A 17,307-nucleotide genomic window follows, 5' to 3' on the forward strand; every position below is an offset into this window, starting at 1 on the left:
GTGTGATGGAAGATTGCACAGTAATTTTCCTGATAGAGCTGGGACGTATCTTGGAGGTTTTCAATAAATGATTAGCCATTTGATCAGAAGTTATCTCTGTTGTTTTGTGTGTTGTTGGTTCTGCTCCACCTAATTTTCTCAGAAGTGACCAGCTTTTCTGGCTAGATGTGGTAAAATCGAGTTCATGGATGGTTGAGATCTATCTTTCCTTTCTGTTTTTATCCACGGTTGTTATGAACTCCTTAGCAACAATTGGGTCTTCAGTTTCCTCATATTTGGCCAAAAGTTCTTCAGTTTCTCTACACCCAGCATGGGATGTATTGTTATCTGTAGCCTCTAGGAATAGAGGATTTGGCCGCAGTTTTGATTAGTTTAGGATAGCAATTGGGAGTAGGTGGGATTGCTCTGATGGTTTGCTCGATTTGTTTCTGAAATGCATTCCAGTTGAACCTGCGAAGATTCCATCTAGCGATTGGTGTTCCGCTGATGACTGGGATTGATGTGCCTGTCTCTATTAATGTAGGACAATGCTGACTATTAGGGAATCTGTTGAGGATGGTTCTGGTTGTTGGCAAAGGGTGGTCTTCAGAGTCTTTAGAGACTATGCATACATCTGGGGTGTAGGTTCTGTTCCATCTGGCTGAGTGGAGAGTGCCTTCCTGCTTGGATCGTAAATCAAATACAGATTATATGTATCCATCCAGTTAACTAGATTATTACCATCCCGGTTGTTAGAGGAATAGCCCCACATAGTGTGATGAGAGTTGAAGTCGCCAACATAGATAGCAGGGTGAGGTGGTGGCTGGTCCATCTGATCAGGCCAGGATTGCAATGGTGGTTTGTAGACATTGTATATGGTGGTATTTTGAACTTTAATACCTATGGAGTATTCTGCATCAGGTGCACATTGGGTTATGTCCTTGAGGTCAGGCCGGATGTAGGTTGCCATGCCATGCTTGGGATGGCAGTTATAAGACACAAGAATTAGGCCTGGGATCTTTAGTCTGTTGAGGGCAGTGTCAGGCACATAGGTTTCCTGGAGAGCCAAGACATCAATTGCTTTGTCTTTGGATATTTTGCCGATGACTTTGGATTTAAATAGTCCTATGTTTAAGGAACATATCTTGAGAGAGTGTTGTTTAGGGGACTGTAACTTATTTTTCGAAGCTCGCCCTCCACCCAAAGAAGCAATGCGATCCTGGCGACGATCAAGCCAGCATGGAGCTTTTTAAGTTTTGCATTCATCATAGTTGCTGTCAGTGGTCCAGGAGGCTTGGTACCTTTGGATGCCTTGTTGGAGGCATCACACAAGATTAATAATGGTAATAATCAGTTGCATGAGGAGTATAAACAGCAGGCCAGGAGAGTGACTCAGTTGATAAGGACAACAAAAGTGCAGTATGAGCAGAAATTAACAAATCAGGCCAAGAAAAGTCCTTAAAAGTTTTTTTGATATGTGCCAAGTAGAAAGAAGAATGTTATGGTAAGATGATGTTAATGAAAGAAAGTGGGAGATTGGTAATTGTTTAGCATCAGCCTTGGCCTACCTGTATAACAAGAGTCTTGCAACAGCACAGTCCAAGAGTGGATAGAAGGCAAAATTGTTTCACTTCACAAAAGTGGTGATAAAGCTAAGGCAACAAATTATGAGCCGATCTGTATATCTGTAGTTGTTAAGTATTGGAGAGGTTGGTGAGAGATAGGATACAAAGGTGGGTTGATAACAGTGGTATTCTTTGTGCTTGTCAGCATGGGTTTGTTAAGGGGAGATTGTGTTTTACAAACTTGCTTATGTACTATAATAAGGTGACAAATGTATTGGACACAGGCGATGTGTTAGATCTTGAATGGAGATCTTTACAAGCAAATTCTTTATTCAGGATTTAACATACTACACATTACTAATTAAGGAGATACCTGCACATCAGCACATAATTATGAAAATTTCCTTGTGTCATGTGATAATATGTATTCTATATGTGCTATATACTGAAGTTCATTCCTATATAACTGAATTCAGAAGCAGAGAATTTTGATTTTGTGTTAGAATAGTGAGAATTGTGTAACGGAATTGTTAAATATTATTTGTAAATCCCATTAAGCTGTCTAGTACATTGCGAATTTTCCAAACAGATAATAAGTAGTAATCCAAAATAATCATATGTAATCTGTATGAGTCGAGCGTAATGCCGGAGGCTGTACCTACACAGAAAGTGACATCAGAACAATTACCTGGAATACGGTAACCTAACAGGTTAGTGTAGGATCACCCAAGGGGCATGAACTGTGAGGTTCATGCGGTAAAAGACACATTGAATAGCGGGCACACGAAAAGGTGAAAAAAAGGACGATGTGCGCCGTATGAGAGGGCTTTTTCTTCTTCAGTTCCTGGATTTCAACCTTTGGAGGTTTGTCGGGTGATTCGTGAGAGAGCGGTGGGTTGATTACAACAGTGTCGGATGACGAGGCCTATTCCTGAGAAGGCTTGAAGATTTCCAAGCGAGGCTGACCGTGATATGACGGCCTATGCAGAATCGAGCCTTCGCAAAAAGTCCCATCGTAGAGAACGGAGGAAGTTTCCTGAGAAGTGGTAGAAAACACGCCGAAGTCTGGAAGTGTTTCAAGAACAGCGTAGTGCATTGCCAGGCACTGAGACAGCCGATAGATATACAGGAAGGTAAAACCAGATCTACATGTGATAGCATCAAGACAGTCAGAAAGGATCAGGTAATGTAAAGAATTTCATTCTATGTTAAGATCACTTTGAAGAAAGAGAACTGTGTAGATTGTAAGCTAAGGACATTTTACTAGAGAACTTTTAAGTGAGAATTTGATTGAATTAGTTAAACCCCGTGGAACAAAGAAAAATTGTTGATAGGCAGTATTTTGATCGAGAATGACTAGTATTGACTAATGAAATTTAGAATTAGGATAGCTATTGATAGAGTATTAATGAAAGTGTTCAGTGTGCATTCGGTGAATAATTTGTGAAAGGAATTACAACCTAGTAGTGTTGTGATTATACTCAATCATATCTTTTCATAGTTGAAAGATTTAGCTTATTTAACTTCATTGTTGTGATTTAGTATGAACCCTAACTTAGTGTGAGTTTTGTTCTATTGAATATTTGAATTTCTTAACTGTAAATGTTCTGTGCTTTTCCAATAAATATGTTTTGTACCATATACCTGAGTTTATGCCTGATTACGAATTCAAACCACCACTTATGAAATAGAACCTTTTGGGCGGGAAGGAACCTTAGGTATTATTGCTGAAGTGAGATTCAGGTCACGACTGCTAACTGAATCTGCATGGCGCTAGCGTAAGATTGATTATTGTGCGAATCCCTTTTGAATTTAGAATTGTTTCCCTGAACAAGAGTCTCTTCTGTTATAGGATATTGGCTGGCGCAGCATAATATAAATTTTGCCAGTATCCAAAAAGGAAATAATACTGAATTAATATTTAAGAGGCACAACAGTAGATTAGATTGTGGGCTGAATAGAGATAGAATAAAGTAAAATATAGAGAAAGCAACAACGTAACATGTTGCATATGCAGTGGTACACTAAGATTTTGCAAACGCTTTTGATTTTGATTGATTGTCACATCACAAATTGGTAACTAAACTGAAACAAATGGCATTGGATGATAGATTAGAGTTAGGTACAGATAGGTACCAGCAACTTGTGTATGGGGGGGGCACTATTTGAAAAAGGAAAGTCATTAGTGGTGTGCTGCACAGATCAGTTTTGGGATTATTGTTATTTAGTTTGTATATTAATGATATTGGAATACTTTAACTGGGGAATACAATGGCTTGGGGATGATGCAAAACTAGGAAGAGTGAAGAAGAATCAAGCAGGTGTTGTTGCCCACTCATACAATCTATTCAAGTCCTCTCTTACAAGAGGACTTGAATAGATTGTATGAGTGGGCAACAGTATGAAACTGTCAGTTCACTGTTGCAAAGTGTAAGGTTCTGAAATTTGGCAGTTAACAATAGATGCAAAGTATATACTTGGGGGGAAATTTTGGAAAAAGTTGAGGAAATAAGAAACCCGAGAGTGGTGGAGGACAAGGATCTGAAATTCAGAGGTCACATTACACAAGTTGTGAAGATGTCAATCAAATTGTGGCAATGATGCAGAGGAGCTTAACTTGTAGAAATAAAGAGGTTCTGACTCCTTTGTATAAGGCTTTGATCAGGTCTCATATGGATTATTGTGCACAGATTTGGTATCCTGGTTTTCATGGTAATGAGGATATATTGGAAAAGGTCCAGAGAAGGCTGGCTGAAGTCATAACTGATCTTCAGGATGTTTGATATAAGGACAGATTGAGGGAATGCCATTTGCAAAACCTTGTGAATAGGAGGCAACAAAAATGATTGAGAGGATATGATTGAGACATTTTAGTTGGTAAAGGGTTGTTATTAGGTTGATGTGGAAGAAATTTTTTGTAGTGCAAGTTCAATGAGGAGTATGAGACAGGTATTGTGTGAACAGTGATTAGAACTTCTGCAATGAGTTTTTGACTCCATGGAGATATGCAAATGATAATAATAATGATAATACCCTCCATAATTTAACTTTTATTTTGCTTTCCTTATCATGCTTATCATTCTTCTTGCCTTTTTCTTATATAAGTTTAATGTTTAGCATTCTCCTTATATACATTCCACATTAACTCATAAAATATTATTTATTAGTATAATTTTCACCTAAGTATCACAGGCATTTTTCAGTACAAAGCTGATAGAACAATTAGAACATTAACTGACAATTCCAAAAAGTGCCACCTAAGTAGCTAATATAGGATAACTAAAAAAGGTCATTACATTTCCTAACTTATTAAAAAATAATAAAATAAAATAAATAAATAAAAAATAAATAATTAAATAAAATAATATATGCATATATTTGGTAACATGCAAGAAAAAAAAATTAATTTGTGCCTGCCTGGTTGGCCGAGTGGTTAGTGTATCTACTCTCCAGCCAAAAGGCTACAGGTTTGGATCCCGCCATGGGCATGGATGTTTGTGATTGTCTGTGAAAATACTAGTGGTGGTGTTTGGTGATAGATGGCATTGGTGTAGATCAGGGGTCGCCAAGCTTCTTTGACCGTCGACCCCTTCAAGAGTTTCTTATCTTTTTATCGACCCCCTCTATTTTACTATTATTTAATTATGACAGGACAAACAAAAAAGACGCTTATGTGAGTTTTTAGATTGTTTATTTTATAGTTACAGTGTTTCTTGTATGTATAATATAGTATATATTATTATATTGACTTAACATCAAAGGGATACGTTCTTGTTTTTGACATCCTTATTAACATTACATATTTGATAGGAGAGATAAATAATATATAAAATTTAATTTAGATAAAAAATAATAATAATACAATCTTCCTATAGGTATATATAGGATGTACCACGGGCGGGAACCACGGACATCCGTTTATTGGTAAATACGTCATTTTGGCCTCCATAACTATTTCATGACCTTGCTCTATCTTACAGGTCCTATTCATGTCACTGTTCCCACAATTCACTCTTAATTGTGTTGTCATTCAGGATGGAGGTAATCCAAGTTAACCGAATTAAATATTACCAGTACAATGATGTCTTATATTTTTCTATCGATCCCTGAGTCCGAATCGATCCCTAACAATGTTATATCGATCCCTGGGGGTCGATATCGATCACTTTGGTGACCGCTGGTATAGATGATGAAGGTAGTTGGTGGAGACGGAGAGTTGTAGAGTTGGTGCCCTCCCTCAATGAGTTTTTGGACTCCCTGGAGGTGGTACGTAACAATAATAATATTGTTATTATTGTTACGTACTTTTTAATATATATATATATTAAAAAGTTTTAATGACTGATACCGAGAGATAAAGAGATGACATGGTATATTTGAAAAGATACTACTAGTTTACTAGTTTCGTTGAATTGATCAACATCTTCAGGTATCACAATCAAGCTCGCATTTTGTTTTCAAAATGCGAGCTTGAGTTCCAAATGAACGTAGACTACGCGCTGTCATGAGTGCGCCAATACTGAACAGAGGCAACGTGTGCATCAGAGAGATTGAAACTTAGGCTGTTGTTGATATGGGAAGAATCTAGAGAAATTTCTCTAGATTCGACAATCTTTCTCTCGAGCTCATCATAGCACACATGGATGTTAGAAGTTTGAGTCCAGTTCACAATGTGTTGGAGGCCTTCGTCTGAGTTAACTGAAAAAAAAGAACGAGGCTAGAGAGAGCGCTGGCTCTAGTCCTGTTGTAGGAGATATCTCTACGGTGTTCTTCCAAACATAGAAGAATGGATTTAGCAGTCTGGCCATAGTATGGCTTTCCACAATCACATAAAATCTTGTCCACTCCTGGAAACTGAGTTGGAAGATGTTTCTCTTTAGGTTTACTAAGTATTTACAAAAGTAAGTTTACTAAGTTTTACTAAGTAAACGCCGGCTCTAGTCCTGTTGTAGGAGATATCTCTACGGTGTTCTTCCAAACACAGAAGAATGGATTTAGCAGTCTGCCCATAGTATGGCTTTCCACAATCACATAAAATCTTGTGCACTCCTGGAAGCTGAGTTGGAAGATGTTTCTCTTTAGATTTACTAAGTATTGAATGACGTTTTGGGAGCGTAGTAAAGCAAGTTCTGAAGTTAAACTTCTTGAGAATTTTTGCCAGTTTTGGTGAAAGAGAACTGATGTAAGGCAAAGAGATGAAGGCTCTGGGGGAAGAGGGATCTTCAGAAGTAGTTGAGTGACTGGGGGAAAGAAATTTGTCAATTTTATTAGGAGAGAAACCATTATTAAAACCAAATGCCGTAGAGATATCTCTACGGCGTTTGGAAGAACACCCTAGAGATATCTCCTACAACAGGACTAGAGCCAGCGCTCTCTCTAGCCTCGTTCTCTTTTCAGTTAACTCAGACGAAGGCCTCCAACACATTGTGAACTGGACTCAAACTTCTAACATCTATGTGTGCTATGATGAGCTTGAGAGAAAGATTGTCGAATCTAGAGAAATTTCTCTAGATTCTTCCCATATCAACAACAGCCTAAGTTTCAATCTCTCTGATGCACACGTTGCCTCTGTTCAGTATTGGCGCACTCGTGACAGCATGTAGTCTACGTTTATTTGGAACTCAAGTTCACATTTTTTTTTCAAACATGCTACTGTCTTTTGTACTTGTTCTGTTAATGCAATTTTAAGTCTCTGTAATTTTTTTATATATTTCTTTGATTGTGATACCTGAAGACGTTGATCAATTCAACGAAACTAGTACATTAGTAGTATCTTTTCAAATATACCATGTCATCTCTTTATCTCTCGGTATCAGTCATTAAAACTTTTTAATAATATTTCCCCACCGAGTAAAAATTAATTATAATAATATATGTGCATATATAATTTTATTTAATTATTTATTTTTATTTATTTTATTTTATTACTTTATTATTTTTTAATAAGTTAGGAAATTTAATGACTTTTTTTTTTTTTAGTTATCTTGCATTAGCTACTTAGGTGGCATCTTTTGGAATTGTCAGTTATTGTTCTATCAGCTTTGTACTGAAGATGCTTGTGATGATACTCAGGCAAAAATTATACTAATAAATAATATTTTACATGAGTTAATTCCGGTATTATAATTATTTAAATGTGCCCACTCACGGTAATTCCTTATTGACACATACAATCCACAGCATTACTTTTTTTGCAGTTCCTGCTTAATGATGCTACTAATCAATCTCCTTCTGCCTTCTTTAATTACTTCTACTCTTTTACTCTTTATTCTCCTGATCTGAGTATGCATGTGATATTGACTCCTTAGAAAATAAAGAAATTAAAGTAGAAATTAAAAGGCAGAAGTTCAAAATTTATGTGGAAGTAAATTTTAATCAGTGTAAAATTTTTGCCTAAGTATCCAAGTATCAGTATGTTAACAATGGAACACAAAGTAACATGCAAGAAAAAAAAATTAATTTTATAAAGCACAACTACATAAAATTAAACACTGAATTGAAATTAGAAGAATTTCTAAATTACTACACAGAACTGTGGACAGACAAATATTTTAAAAAAGACAACTGGCAAAGCAAACAATTAACGAAAAGGAAATAACTAAAGAAGAATTAGAAATCAGCCTGAAAGAAACAAGAAACGGAAAATCACCTGGAGAAGATAAGCTAGGTTCAGAACTATATAAATACGCAGGAACAAGATTCAAAGGAAGACTTATTATTTTTAAATAAAATTTACTCAACTGGTATCCCCCCAATAGAATGGAAAAAAGCAATTGTGATTCCTATCTTTAAGAAAGGTAATAGAGATGACCCTAAAAACTATAGCGGTATCAGTATGCTAAATTCCTGTTACAAAATATATAGCAGAATCTTAAATAACAAACTAATGAAATATTCCGAAAACTTTATTCTAGAGGTACAAAATGGATTTAGAAAAGGACGATCATGTATAGACCCAGCCTTTTGCCTAAAATTAATAATAGAGAAAAGAAGAGAATATAACTTAGAAACACATATTGCTTTTATTGACTTTGAAAAAGCATTTGACAAAGTTAAAAGAAACATATTATTTAACATATTAAAAGAAAGACAAATACCAAATAATATCCTAAAAGCTATCACAAGTATATATGAAATTAATCAAATACAAATAAGATTAAATCACGAGCTATCATATACAAGAGAGATAAACCAAGGGGTCCGACAGGGATGTCCCCTCTCAGCAACTCTTTTTAATATCTACTTAAATGAAATAATAATAAAATGGAGTAAAAATTTACATCAAGGAATTAAACTTTCACCTACAGTTAACTTAAACACTCTCCTCTTTGCAGACGACCAAATAATAATTACAAATTCTGAAGATAACTTACAGAAAGCTATTTTAAATCTAAATGAGATATCCAAAGATTATGATAATATCAACGGAAAAATCAAAAACTATGGCCTTTAAAGGACAAGATCCAGCAAGAACTAAGATAGTAATAGATAACAAGATCTTAGAACAGGTGAATTCATTTAACTACCTAGGATGTATGATCACTTATGAAAATGAAAAAGATATAAACATAAAAATTGCAAAATATTTAAAAATAACAGGAGTAATTAACTCTATATTTAAACCAAACCTAGTTCAAAAACAAACCAGGCTAAAAGTATACAATACATTAGCCCTACTGGTCTTAATGTATGGAAGCGAAATCTGGACAATAAAACAAAAAGACAAACAAAGATTAACAACAGCAGAAATTAAGTTTATGAGAAAAACTGCAAAGTATACCCTATTTGATCACAAAAGAAACGAAGATATCATGAAAGAATTAAACCAAGAACCAGTAATAGAAAAAATAAAAAAATATAAACATAAATGGATGGAACACGTTCAAAGAATGAAAACAGAAAGATTACCAAAACAAGCCTTAAAGTACAAGCCATTAGGAAAAAGAAAACCAGGACGTCCTCTTAAACGATTCAACGATGACTTCTAAAGCCGGAACAGGCCATACTAGGCCTATATCTTTGATAAGTATGATGATGACAACTACGGTGTAAGACAGCAGTGTCAGGAAATCCCCCCCCCCAAAAAATAATGTAAGATAATGAGGAATTTACAGAAGATTGATACAATAATATTTCCTATAAAGGGGATAATTGGCTATCAGATCTGTTTAAATTCAGAAATTGTAGAGGGTCCTCACAGTTCTCATCTCAACTAAATGTAGGCTCCCTTGTGTTTAGTCAACTTAGCATGTTCTGCTATGCCAGATGCTCCAGTTCATGATACTGGATGGATGATTTGTGTTCCTTATGAAGGACGAGAGAAATTTCTGTAATTTCTACAAATGTGACAGCTTACGTACCTATTTTATGGCAGCTGTTTTCTTTAGACACTCCTTAACCATGCCGCAAATATTGCTAACCTTCCTTTCCAGATTCTTATATCATAGTACTGCTTCAAGCTCACACACCTCTTCTCAATTGAAAATTCTATATATCTGGCAACTTCCCAAGTCTCATGATCATTCTCTCCCCCGTCAGAGGCTAATGTGGCTACTTTGATGACATACCTTTGACTATAGACAGATTATCCAATGTTATCACCAGATTCACCTTTCTCAAAACTTGAATTCCTTCTATTATATGATGATTCAAGTAATTATCTCTTATTAAGTAAATAAATTCATTTCCTTCTTGCAATGTGATCTTTTCTTCCCTTCCAGGCCATGCTATAGTTAAAGTTCCCCACAATAATTACTTGGTCTTCACTTGTTGTTGTGCAGATTTGCCAAGTATGTCATCCACATCTTCCCTTGTAGCTGCCAACTGTATATTTTGTCCGATCTGTCTCTTACCTGGTTGTCCCAGAATCGCTGCCTTTTCTCATCTCTGTCTTCATTGTGACCTTCTTTCTCTCCCCCCCCCCCCCTTTTTTTTGCTGTCATTAGCAGTATACTTCCCTCCTTTATCCTCATCTCTCTCTGTCCTCCCTGAAAAGACTACTCTCAGATTCTACCCCTGTAACTGCATTATCTGTAGTCAACTGGGTCTCATATTACTTTTGACAAAGTTGCACCAACCAATGTCTGAAACTCTTTCCTCTTATTCTTGATGCCTCTGGCATTATTATACATGAATTGCAGTATCTTCATAAGTTCACAGCTACTTTTGCATCTTGTATTGACTATCCCTTTCTTAGGTAACTTTTATTATTATCTGAGAGACTACATTCCATCATTTTTTATCCTTTTTAAGACTTATCCACCTCATCAGTGGCTAGCCTACACATACACACCCCTGCATCTCCCCACACCCCAACAGATTCCTCTAGTTTCCCTGACTTTGCTCTTACATACTCTCAGTGAATAGTTCTTTTTTCAAGGTACCTAACACCCAATCCATTTAAGAGGAGTTTGTATCTGTTGTCATCAGTTGCTTTGAATTACTTTAGTCCATTGTAAGAATTACATAATGGTTCATTCAACATACTCTATCCACAAAACTTTCAGCATTAGTAATCTTCATTTTGGAATCATACAGATTGTATTTAGAACTTCAGCCCCTGAAATTTTCATTCTTTAAACTAATTTGCTAGGTTTTTTTACAGGATTAAGTTTTTTTTTTTTTTTTTTGAGGTCTCATCAGGGTCTGATGATACCTTCATAAAGGTCAAAACCAGTCTGGGTACTAGCCCCTCCCATAATGCATAGCATTATACACAATCAAAAAGATGTGCGCTTTCTATTATTATTATTATTATTATCACCCCAAGACCTCGTGGAGTCAAAGACTCATCTCGGAGGTCCTTTTATCACACACACACAGCTCATCATACCGTGTTTTAAACACATTCAAACTCTTTGCAGACACCACATTCTCAGGCAAGGCATTCCAATCATTCACAACTCTGCACGAAAAAAACCTGCCTCTCACTCCCCTACTCACACCCTCTTTATACAGTTTCCAGGGATGACCTCTGGTTCTCCCCTGATCTCCCACTATTCTCTATAAAACTTCTCCAGCATTGATCCTATAACAACCTCTTACCAACTTGTAGGTCTCTATCATATCTCCCCTCTTCTTCCTGTCCACCAGACTCTGCAAATTACATCTTCTCAATATTTCCTCATACTCGACATTCCAGAGGTCAGAAACTACCTTAGTCAGTCTCCTTTGGACCCTTTCCAACATCTCTTCATCCTTCTGAAAATCCGGTGACCAAATCTGGGCACAATAGTCCATGTGTGGCCTAATCAAAGCCTTATACAACGGAACAAGAATCTCCCTACTTCTACACGTCAGTGTCCTCCGCATCATTCCCAGAAGCCTTTGTGTTGTCTTCACAATTTTGGTGATGTGTCCCTCTAAATTTTAGATCTTTATCCACTATCACCCCCAGATCTCTTATTTCCTCTACCTCCAACAATATATTCTCACCAAGCATAAATTCTGCATCCCATCTTTGTTTTCCAAATTTTAAAACCTTACATTTTGCAACATTGAACTCACATCCCCGTTTCCATGCCCAATCACTCAATCTATTCAAGTCTTCCTGTAAGGCCACAACATCTTCACTACACTTCATGGTTCGTCCCAACTTTGCATCATCTGCAAACAACTGAATATCTCCATCCAAATCTTCACCTATATCATTAATATACAGGTTAAACAGCAATGAACCTAAAACAGACCCCTGAGTTATGATGATTATGGGATGCCAAGGCAATTAATGTGAAGTTATTAGCCTCTGTATACAAGTAGCTTAAACGTGAAGATACTTCACGTGCAAACATTGTTTGCTAATACTTGGATAAAGGATTAAACAAGAATATAATTTCTTGTATCTTTAATTTAATGTATAAGCAAGTAAAAAAACTTTCAAGAACTATCTCTTATCCAGAATTCTTACAATTTTCCATTCACTGTCTTATTACATGATGGACCATGACAGCCTCATTGTAAAGGCTGAAACATAAGCATAATAATTTATTCTTTTAATAAATATTATTTTCTTAGATAACAGTTGAATCTGCAAACTTTTACAATGATTCTTGTACACTATTTAACATTTTGAAAGAGGATAGCATATCTGTTCTCCAACCAACAAGCTGTAGGTTCTAATCCTACTGTTGCATGGGTATTTTGTGAACACAGGTGGTAGGCATTTTTCATTGCCTGGTTGTGTGAGACCATCACCTTGCTTATTAGATGCCTGAAATAGCTTATAAAACTACCTTGATTGGTCTATAGAGTAGGTTTTATGGATTGTCTAACCCTTATCACATCCACGATACTGAAATGTAAAATGGATTTGCATCTTTTTGAGGGGGAGAGTCATATGCTGTAACAAATTTGGTGTGAATGTAATTGGTATAGAAGACTGAAATATCAGCTGCATTCTCTGATGAAAATCTGGTTGGCTGAGTGGAGGTGCTCTCTCTCTGTCTCTCTCTCTCACACACACACACACACACACACACACACAAAAACAGGCTATGAGTTCAATTCCCACCATAGTCATGGATGTTTTTGAAGATTTTTAAGTGATAGATGAATTTCATCACCTGATGCAAAATAACCACCTTGCTGATTGCTGGCATAAAGTGACATAAAAAGTTCAATTCATATATCTGGAGCATGGTTTCCAGGTTATCTAACCATAGCTCACCCATGATAATACAGGTTTGCAATATTGTGTGAGTGGGATTCATATAAAAAAGACAAAAAAAAAAGATAACTATAAAATTAATTTGGAGAAATCAGACTATCAGGTCTCAAAATGACAGTCTCCCAGATCTTTGACAAGGTAATGCATCCATATCTGTTGAGGTTGGAAGAATGCTTCATAGTTGATGCTGATTCTAAAAATATTCTCTTAGACTAATGACTTTGTAGCATCAATATTTTCCTCCATCTAATCCTATGTGAAGGAGTATCCAGAGCATGGCAGAGAAAGAACCTTTACAAGGATCAGTTGAACATGAGTTAGTTTCACATGAAGACAGGATTCCCTACCCCTCCTAAATTGGGTTTTTCACCTCACAAGCTGGACAGATAGACAAAGTAGTCAACAAATACCAGTAGTTCATAGTCAGCAGACCATGTTATCCAGTAAGATTAACTGCCCTCTCATGACATTAATTCTGTTTCTATGAAGCCAGATTACTTGGCCTTAACAATGCCGTCAAACCTAAAATGCATGAAAAATATGAAGGGAATGTATGTCACCACCATTAAATTCCTGGTATGTACCTTCAAGAAGTATATGGGTTACTATGATGGTATTACTGAATGACAAGTTTACATTATTACTAACATAAACTAAATTAGTCTGTTATCCATCTGGTGTCTGATATTTTTGGGAGTATGCAAACAGTTCTGCAAAAAACAAGCCCTCTTACATTGTTTTCACTATGTTATAGTATCATTTGTAACAGAAAGCTTTCTAAGTTCATTTTTCAGAAAGGGATGCTATGAAGAGTGAGAGAACTAACTCTGGAAGATTTTGAGTTGTGTGATTCTCAGTTCTGTTTGCAAACTTATGGAGCCTATTGACCATGAAAACTGTGCAGTTTATTGTATTTCAAAACTAATGAGTCTCTGTAATTTTGTTATCCAAAATTTTTATGAAGTAATTTTTGTACTCCAGTTTTATGAAAGTAACTGAGGAACTGTTTGATTGCAGCTGTTTTGCAGTGAAAATGGGTCCATTATGCCTGTCAGTGAATATTTGAATTGATCAGTGCAAATTATGTCTAGTCAATCCTTAAAGCTGTATTTTGACTAGTAGCACATAAAAGCAGTCCCAAGTATTTTATAAAATGATGTTATATCATTGTCACATTTCTGCTGCATACATTTTGTGCAGTTTGTTCTGTATTTTAAAAATATAATATCAAAAACTGGTCATCTGAAATTTTTCTTCTATTCCTGTAAACAGTGCAGCCATAATTCAGTTTTAAGCATTTGCTAGCAACTGATTTGATTGATGGACCTGCTTTCCAGTTTTTCTTGAACATTTTGACTCTTCCTTTCTAATTCCTTTATAGTGGTTATAGTTTAAGCTAAAACAGTTTTGTCAAATCTATTAAATTTTCAGCTGCAGTAGCACCAGATGTTTTGACTAGGTTCCTTCTGTGGAAAACTCGAACTGCATGAGAAAACACATAGGAAAAATACTTTATACTTTCTATTATAATTCTGTAATGCTTTTTACTCAAATTATATACATTCTTGCAATGTAAGAAATACTATGTACATTGCATTAAGTCACATATTCAGTAAGCATGCAGGATGCTGTGTTTTTGCCACACCTACCTTTCACTGTCATTTAGTATTGTCCTTGTCGAAAGTTTGCACTCTTGAAAAACAATCATGAACACAAGGTTAAAAAAAGAAAACGGGTATTAATTATAAGAAAATACTGGTGATAAACTAAATTAATAAATGGACCAAAGTTCTTGCAAAATTCGAAATAATGTCTGACATTCACAATCTTTAATTTTTATTTTCAATGAGTGATAATATTCCGAAATTATTTTCTATATTTCAGCTTCCACTACCTTCAGTGTTCAACTCATTCTTTTATATATGTTGGAAGAAGCCATCCATCCAGTTTTGGCCCTTATCACGTCCGATATTTTTGCTGCTGATCTGCGCTGGACTCTATTTTTTGCTGCAGCAAAGAGTTATCGTTATGATTCTGTGCTTCGTCCATTTCCCTCATCATTTTATAAACTTAATTCTGAAGAAAAGGATATTGAAAAACTGGTAATTAATACTTATATAAACATTCACTTGCATTGTTAAATAAATTAAATTCATGAATGAATTAATAAATAATATATATATATTATTTATTTATATATATATAATATAAATTATATATGATTAAAATTTCAAATCTGGAGCTCCAAAACTGCCTTGCTCAAGAACTATATTGTAAGAATTTGTTTATTCTTGCTGATAATACAAAATAATAATATAAAAGCACATTTTTTTGTATTTGTTCTAAAATTATGATTTATAGCAATGAACCCTACTTAACTGGGACAAGCTGAAGAAGAGGAAGTAGTAGTAGTTTTGAAATTATGATTTTTGACGTCATATTTCATTATTTAATCAAAGTACTGGCACCGCATATTATTCTAATATGATTGAATAAGAACTGTCATTTTCTGGTATTTTTCATACTTTGAAAATCAGAAACTAAACTCCAGTGCTTTTTAAATAAAGTTATGGTTTAATTATCAAGCAAGTGAAGGTTTTTTTTCCCCCCCAGACTGTTAAATGACAAATACTAACCCTTTTGTTATTACTGCTTTTATATTTTTTATCTTCACTGTAATTGGCTTTTCATGAGTGAAAGAAGACAAGACAGTCCCAATGTAGTTATAAACTGATAATTTTCTCACGAGTTATAGTTAAAAATAGAAAAGCTGGTTAAGGGCACATTCAGGAATGGGTGGATAGGAATGTGATACTGTATGGGGTAAACCATCACATGATTTCTGCGTGATTTATTAGTTAAAAATTGCCTGCTTTAAATATAACAATGGCAGCTTACAAGGTCAACCATGTTGGCTTCGACCAGTATGTGACTAGGCGAGTGATGCAAAAATCAAGTGGCATTAACGACATAGACTTTTCAAAATGATTCAATGTTGTGAATGTAATATGTGTGGATGGCAGAGTGTAAGAGATGTGGTTGTGGAAAGATAGAGAATGAACAGGAGACAAGAGAAATTATGGATTTGTAGGAAGTGTGATATATTATTAGACCATAAGGTAATGAATGCAAAACAAACTGAAAAGATAGAAATGGCATAAATAAAAGAAACACAAATGAAACAAAAGCTAGTGAAACTGAGGGAGTGAAAGAATGCAAGAATGTGAAAGTTAGTGATAAGGGAGCGAAAGAAGGCATGAATGAGGAAATGGAAGTAAGGTACAACAGAACAAGAGGTAGCGGGAATGACAGAGAATGAAATTGTTGGAGTGCAAGATTTTATGAAACAGTTATTGAAAATGAAAAATGAAATGAGGAATATGCAGAGTGATGTTAGACATTTAGTGGAAACTAATGAAAGTGTGCCAGAGAATAGAATGAAAGAAAAAAGAGGGCACAAGTGATTCCAAGATAGCATTATAGAGAGAGTCCTTAAGGTCTGCTATCCAGGAAGGAGAATGAGTAGGATAATTCAGGCATTGGACATGAGGAAGAAACAAGCAAGAGAGTTAGTGGTGATTGTGGGAACAAATGATCTAATTGGACAAAAGGAGCATGTGAGGATGAATATCAGGAGGTTATTGAAAAGAGTGAAAAATAAATGTAGTGGGAAAGGATGTTAGTGTGCTGCTGAGGTATGACAATGATGAGTTGCGACAGAAAGCCAAAATGATGAATAGTATGTTAGCGGAGCTGTGTGAGGAGAAGGGAGTAAGTTTGTGGATGTATGGCATGCATTTGAGGAAAGAATGAAATTATACAGGCATGATGGATTGCATTTGAATGGCTTTAGAGTGAGTGCACTGGAGAAAGTGTTGCTGGATGGAAGCACAGTGTGTGTGCGCGTGCGTGCGCATGTGCCAAGGGATGAAGTGAAAAATCAGGAAAGTGGTATTGAAGTGACAGAAGTGCTTGGCAGTGAAAATAGTAGTGGTGTGAGAGAGAGATGAAGAGAAAATGGGAATGCAAGAGGAACAGGGAAACAGAAGGGGGAGCCCTTTTGAATAGGAAGATATGGCATAGGGAGAGTGTATGAAG

At 35.7% G+C, this 17,307-nt stretch overlaps 1 protein-coding gene across 3 annotated transcripts in view; it reads left to right on the plus strand.

Moving 5' to 3' along the window:
• Positions 1-17,307, plus strand: part of Parp16 (Poly(ADP-ribose) polymerase 16) — a 142,532-nt gene that overhangs the window by 26,482 nt on the left and 98,743 nt on the right. For all 3 annotated transcript variants that reach the window (XM_090403659.1, XM_090403657.1, XM_090403660.1), the window contains one exon: positions 15,094-15,311. In XM_090403659.1, coding sequence (XP_090259785.1) covers positions 15,132-15,311 — 180 coding nt within the window. In that variant the 5' untranslated portion in view covers positions 15,094-15,131. The remainder of the gene's footprint in view (positions 1-15,093; positions 15,312-17,307) is intronic.

This window comes from Typopeltis vanoorti, chromosome 14, assembly GCF_054136105.1.
Source record: "Typopeltis vanoorti isolate ZY-2024b chromosome 14, IOZ_Tvanoo_1.0, whole genome shotgun sequence".
NCBI lineage: Eukaryota > Metazoa > Arthropoda > Arachnida > Uropygi > Thelyphonidae > Typopeltis > Typopeltis vanoorti.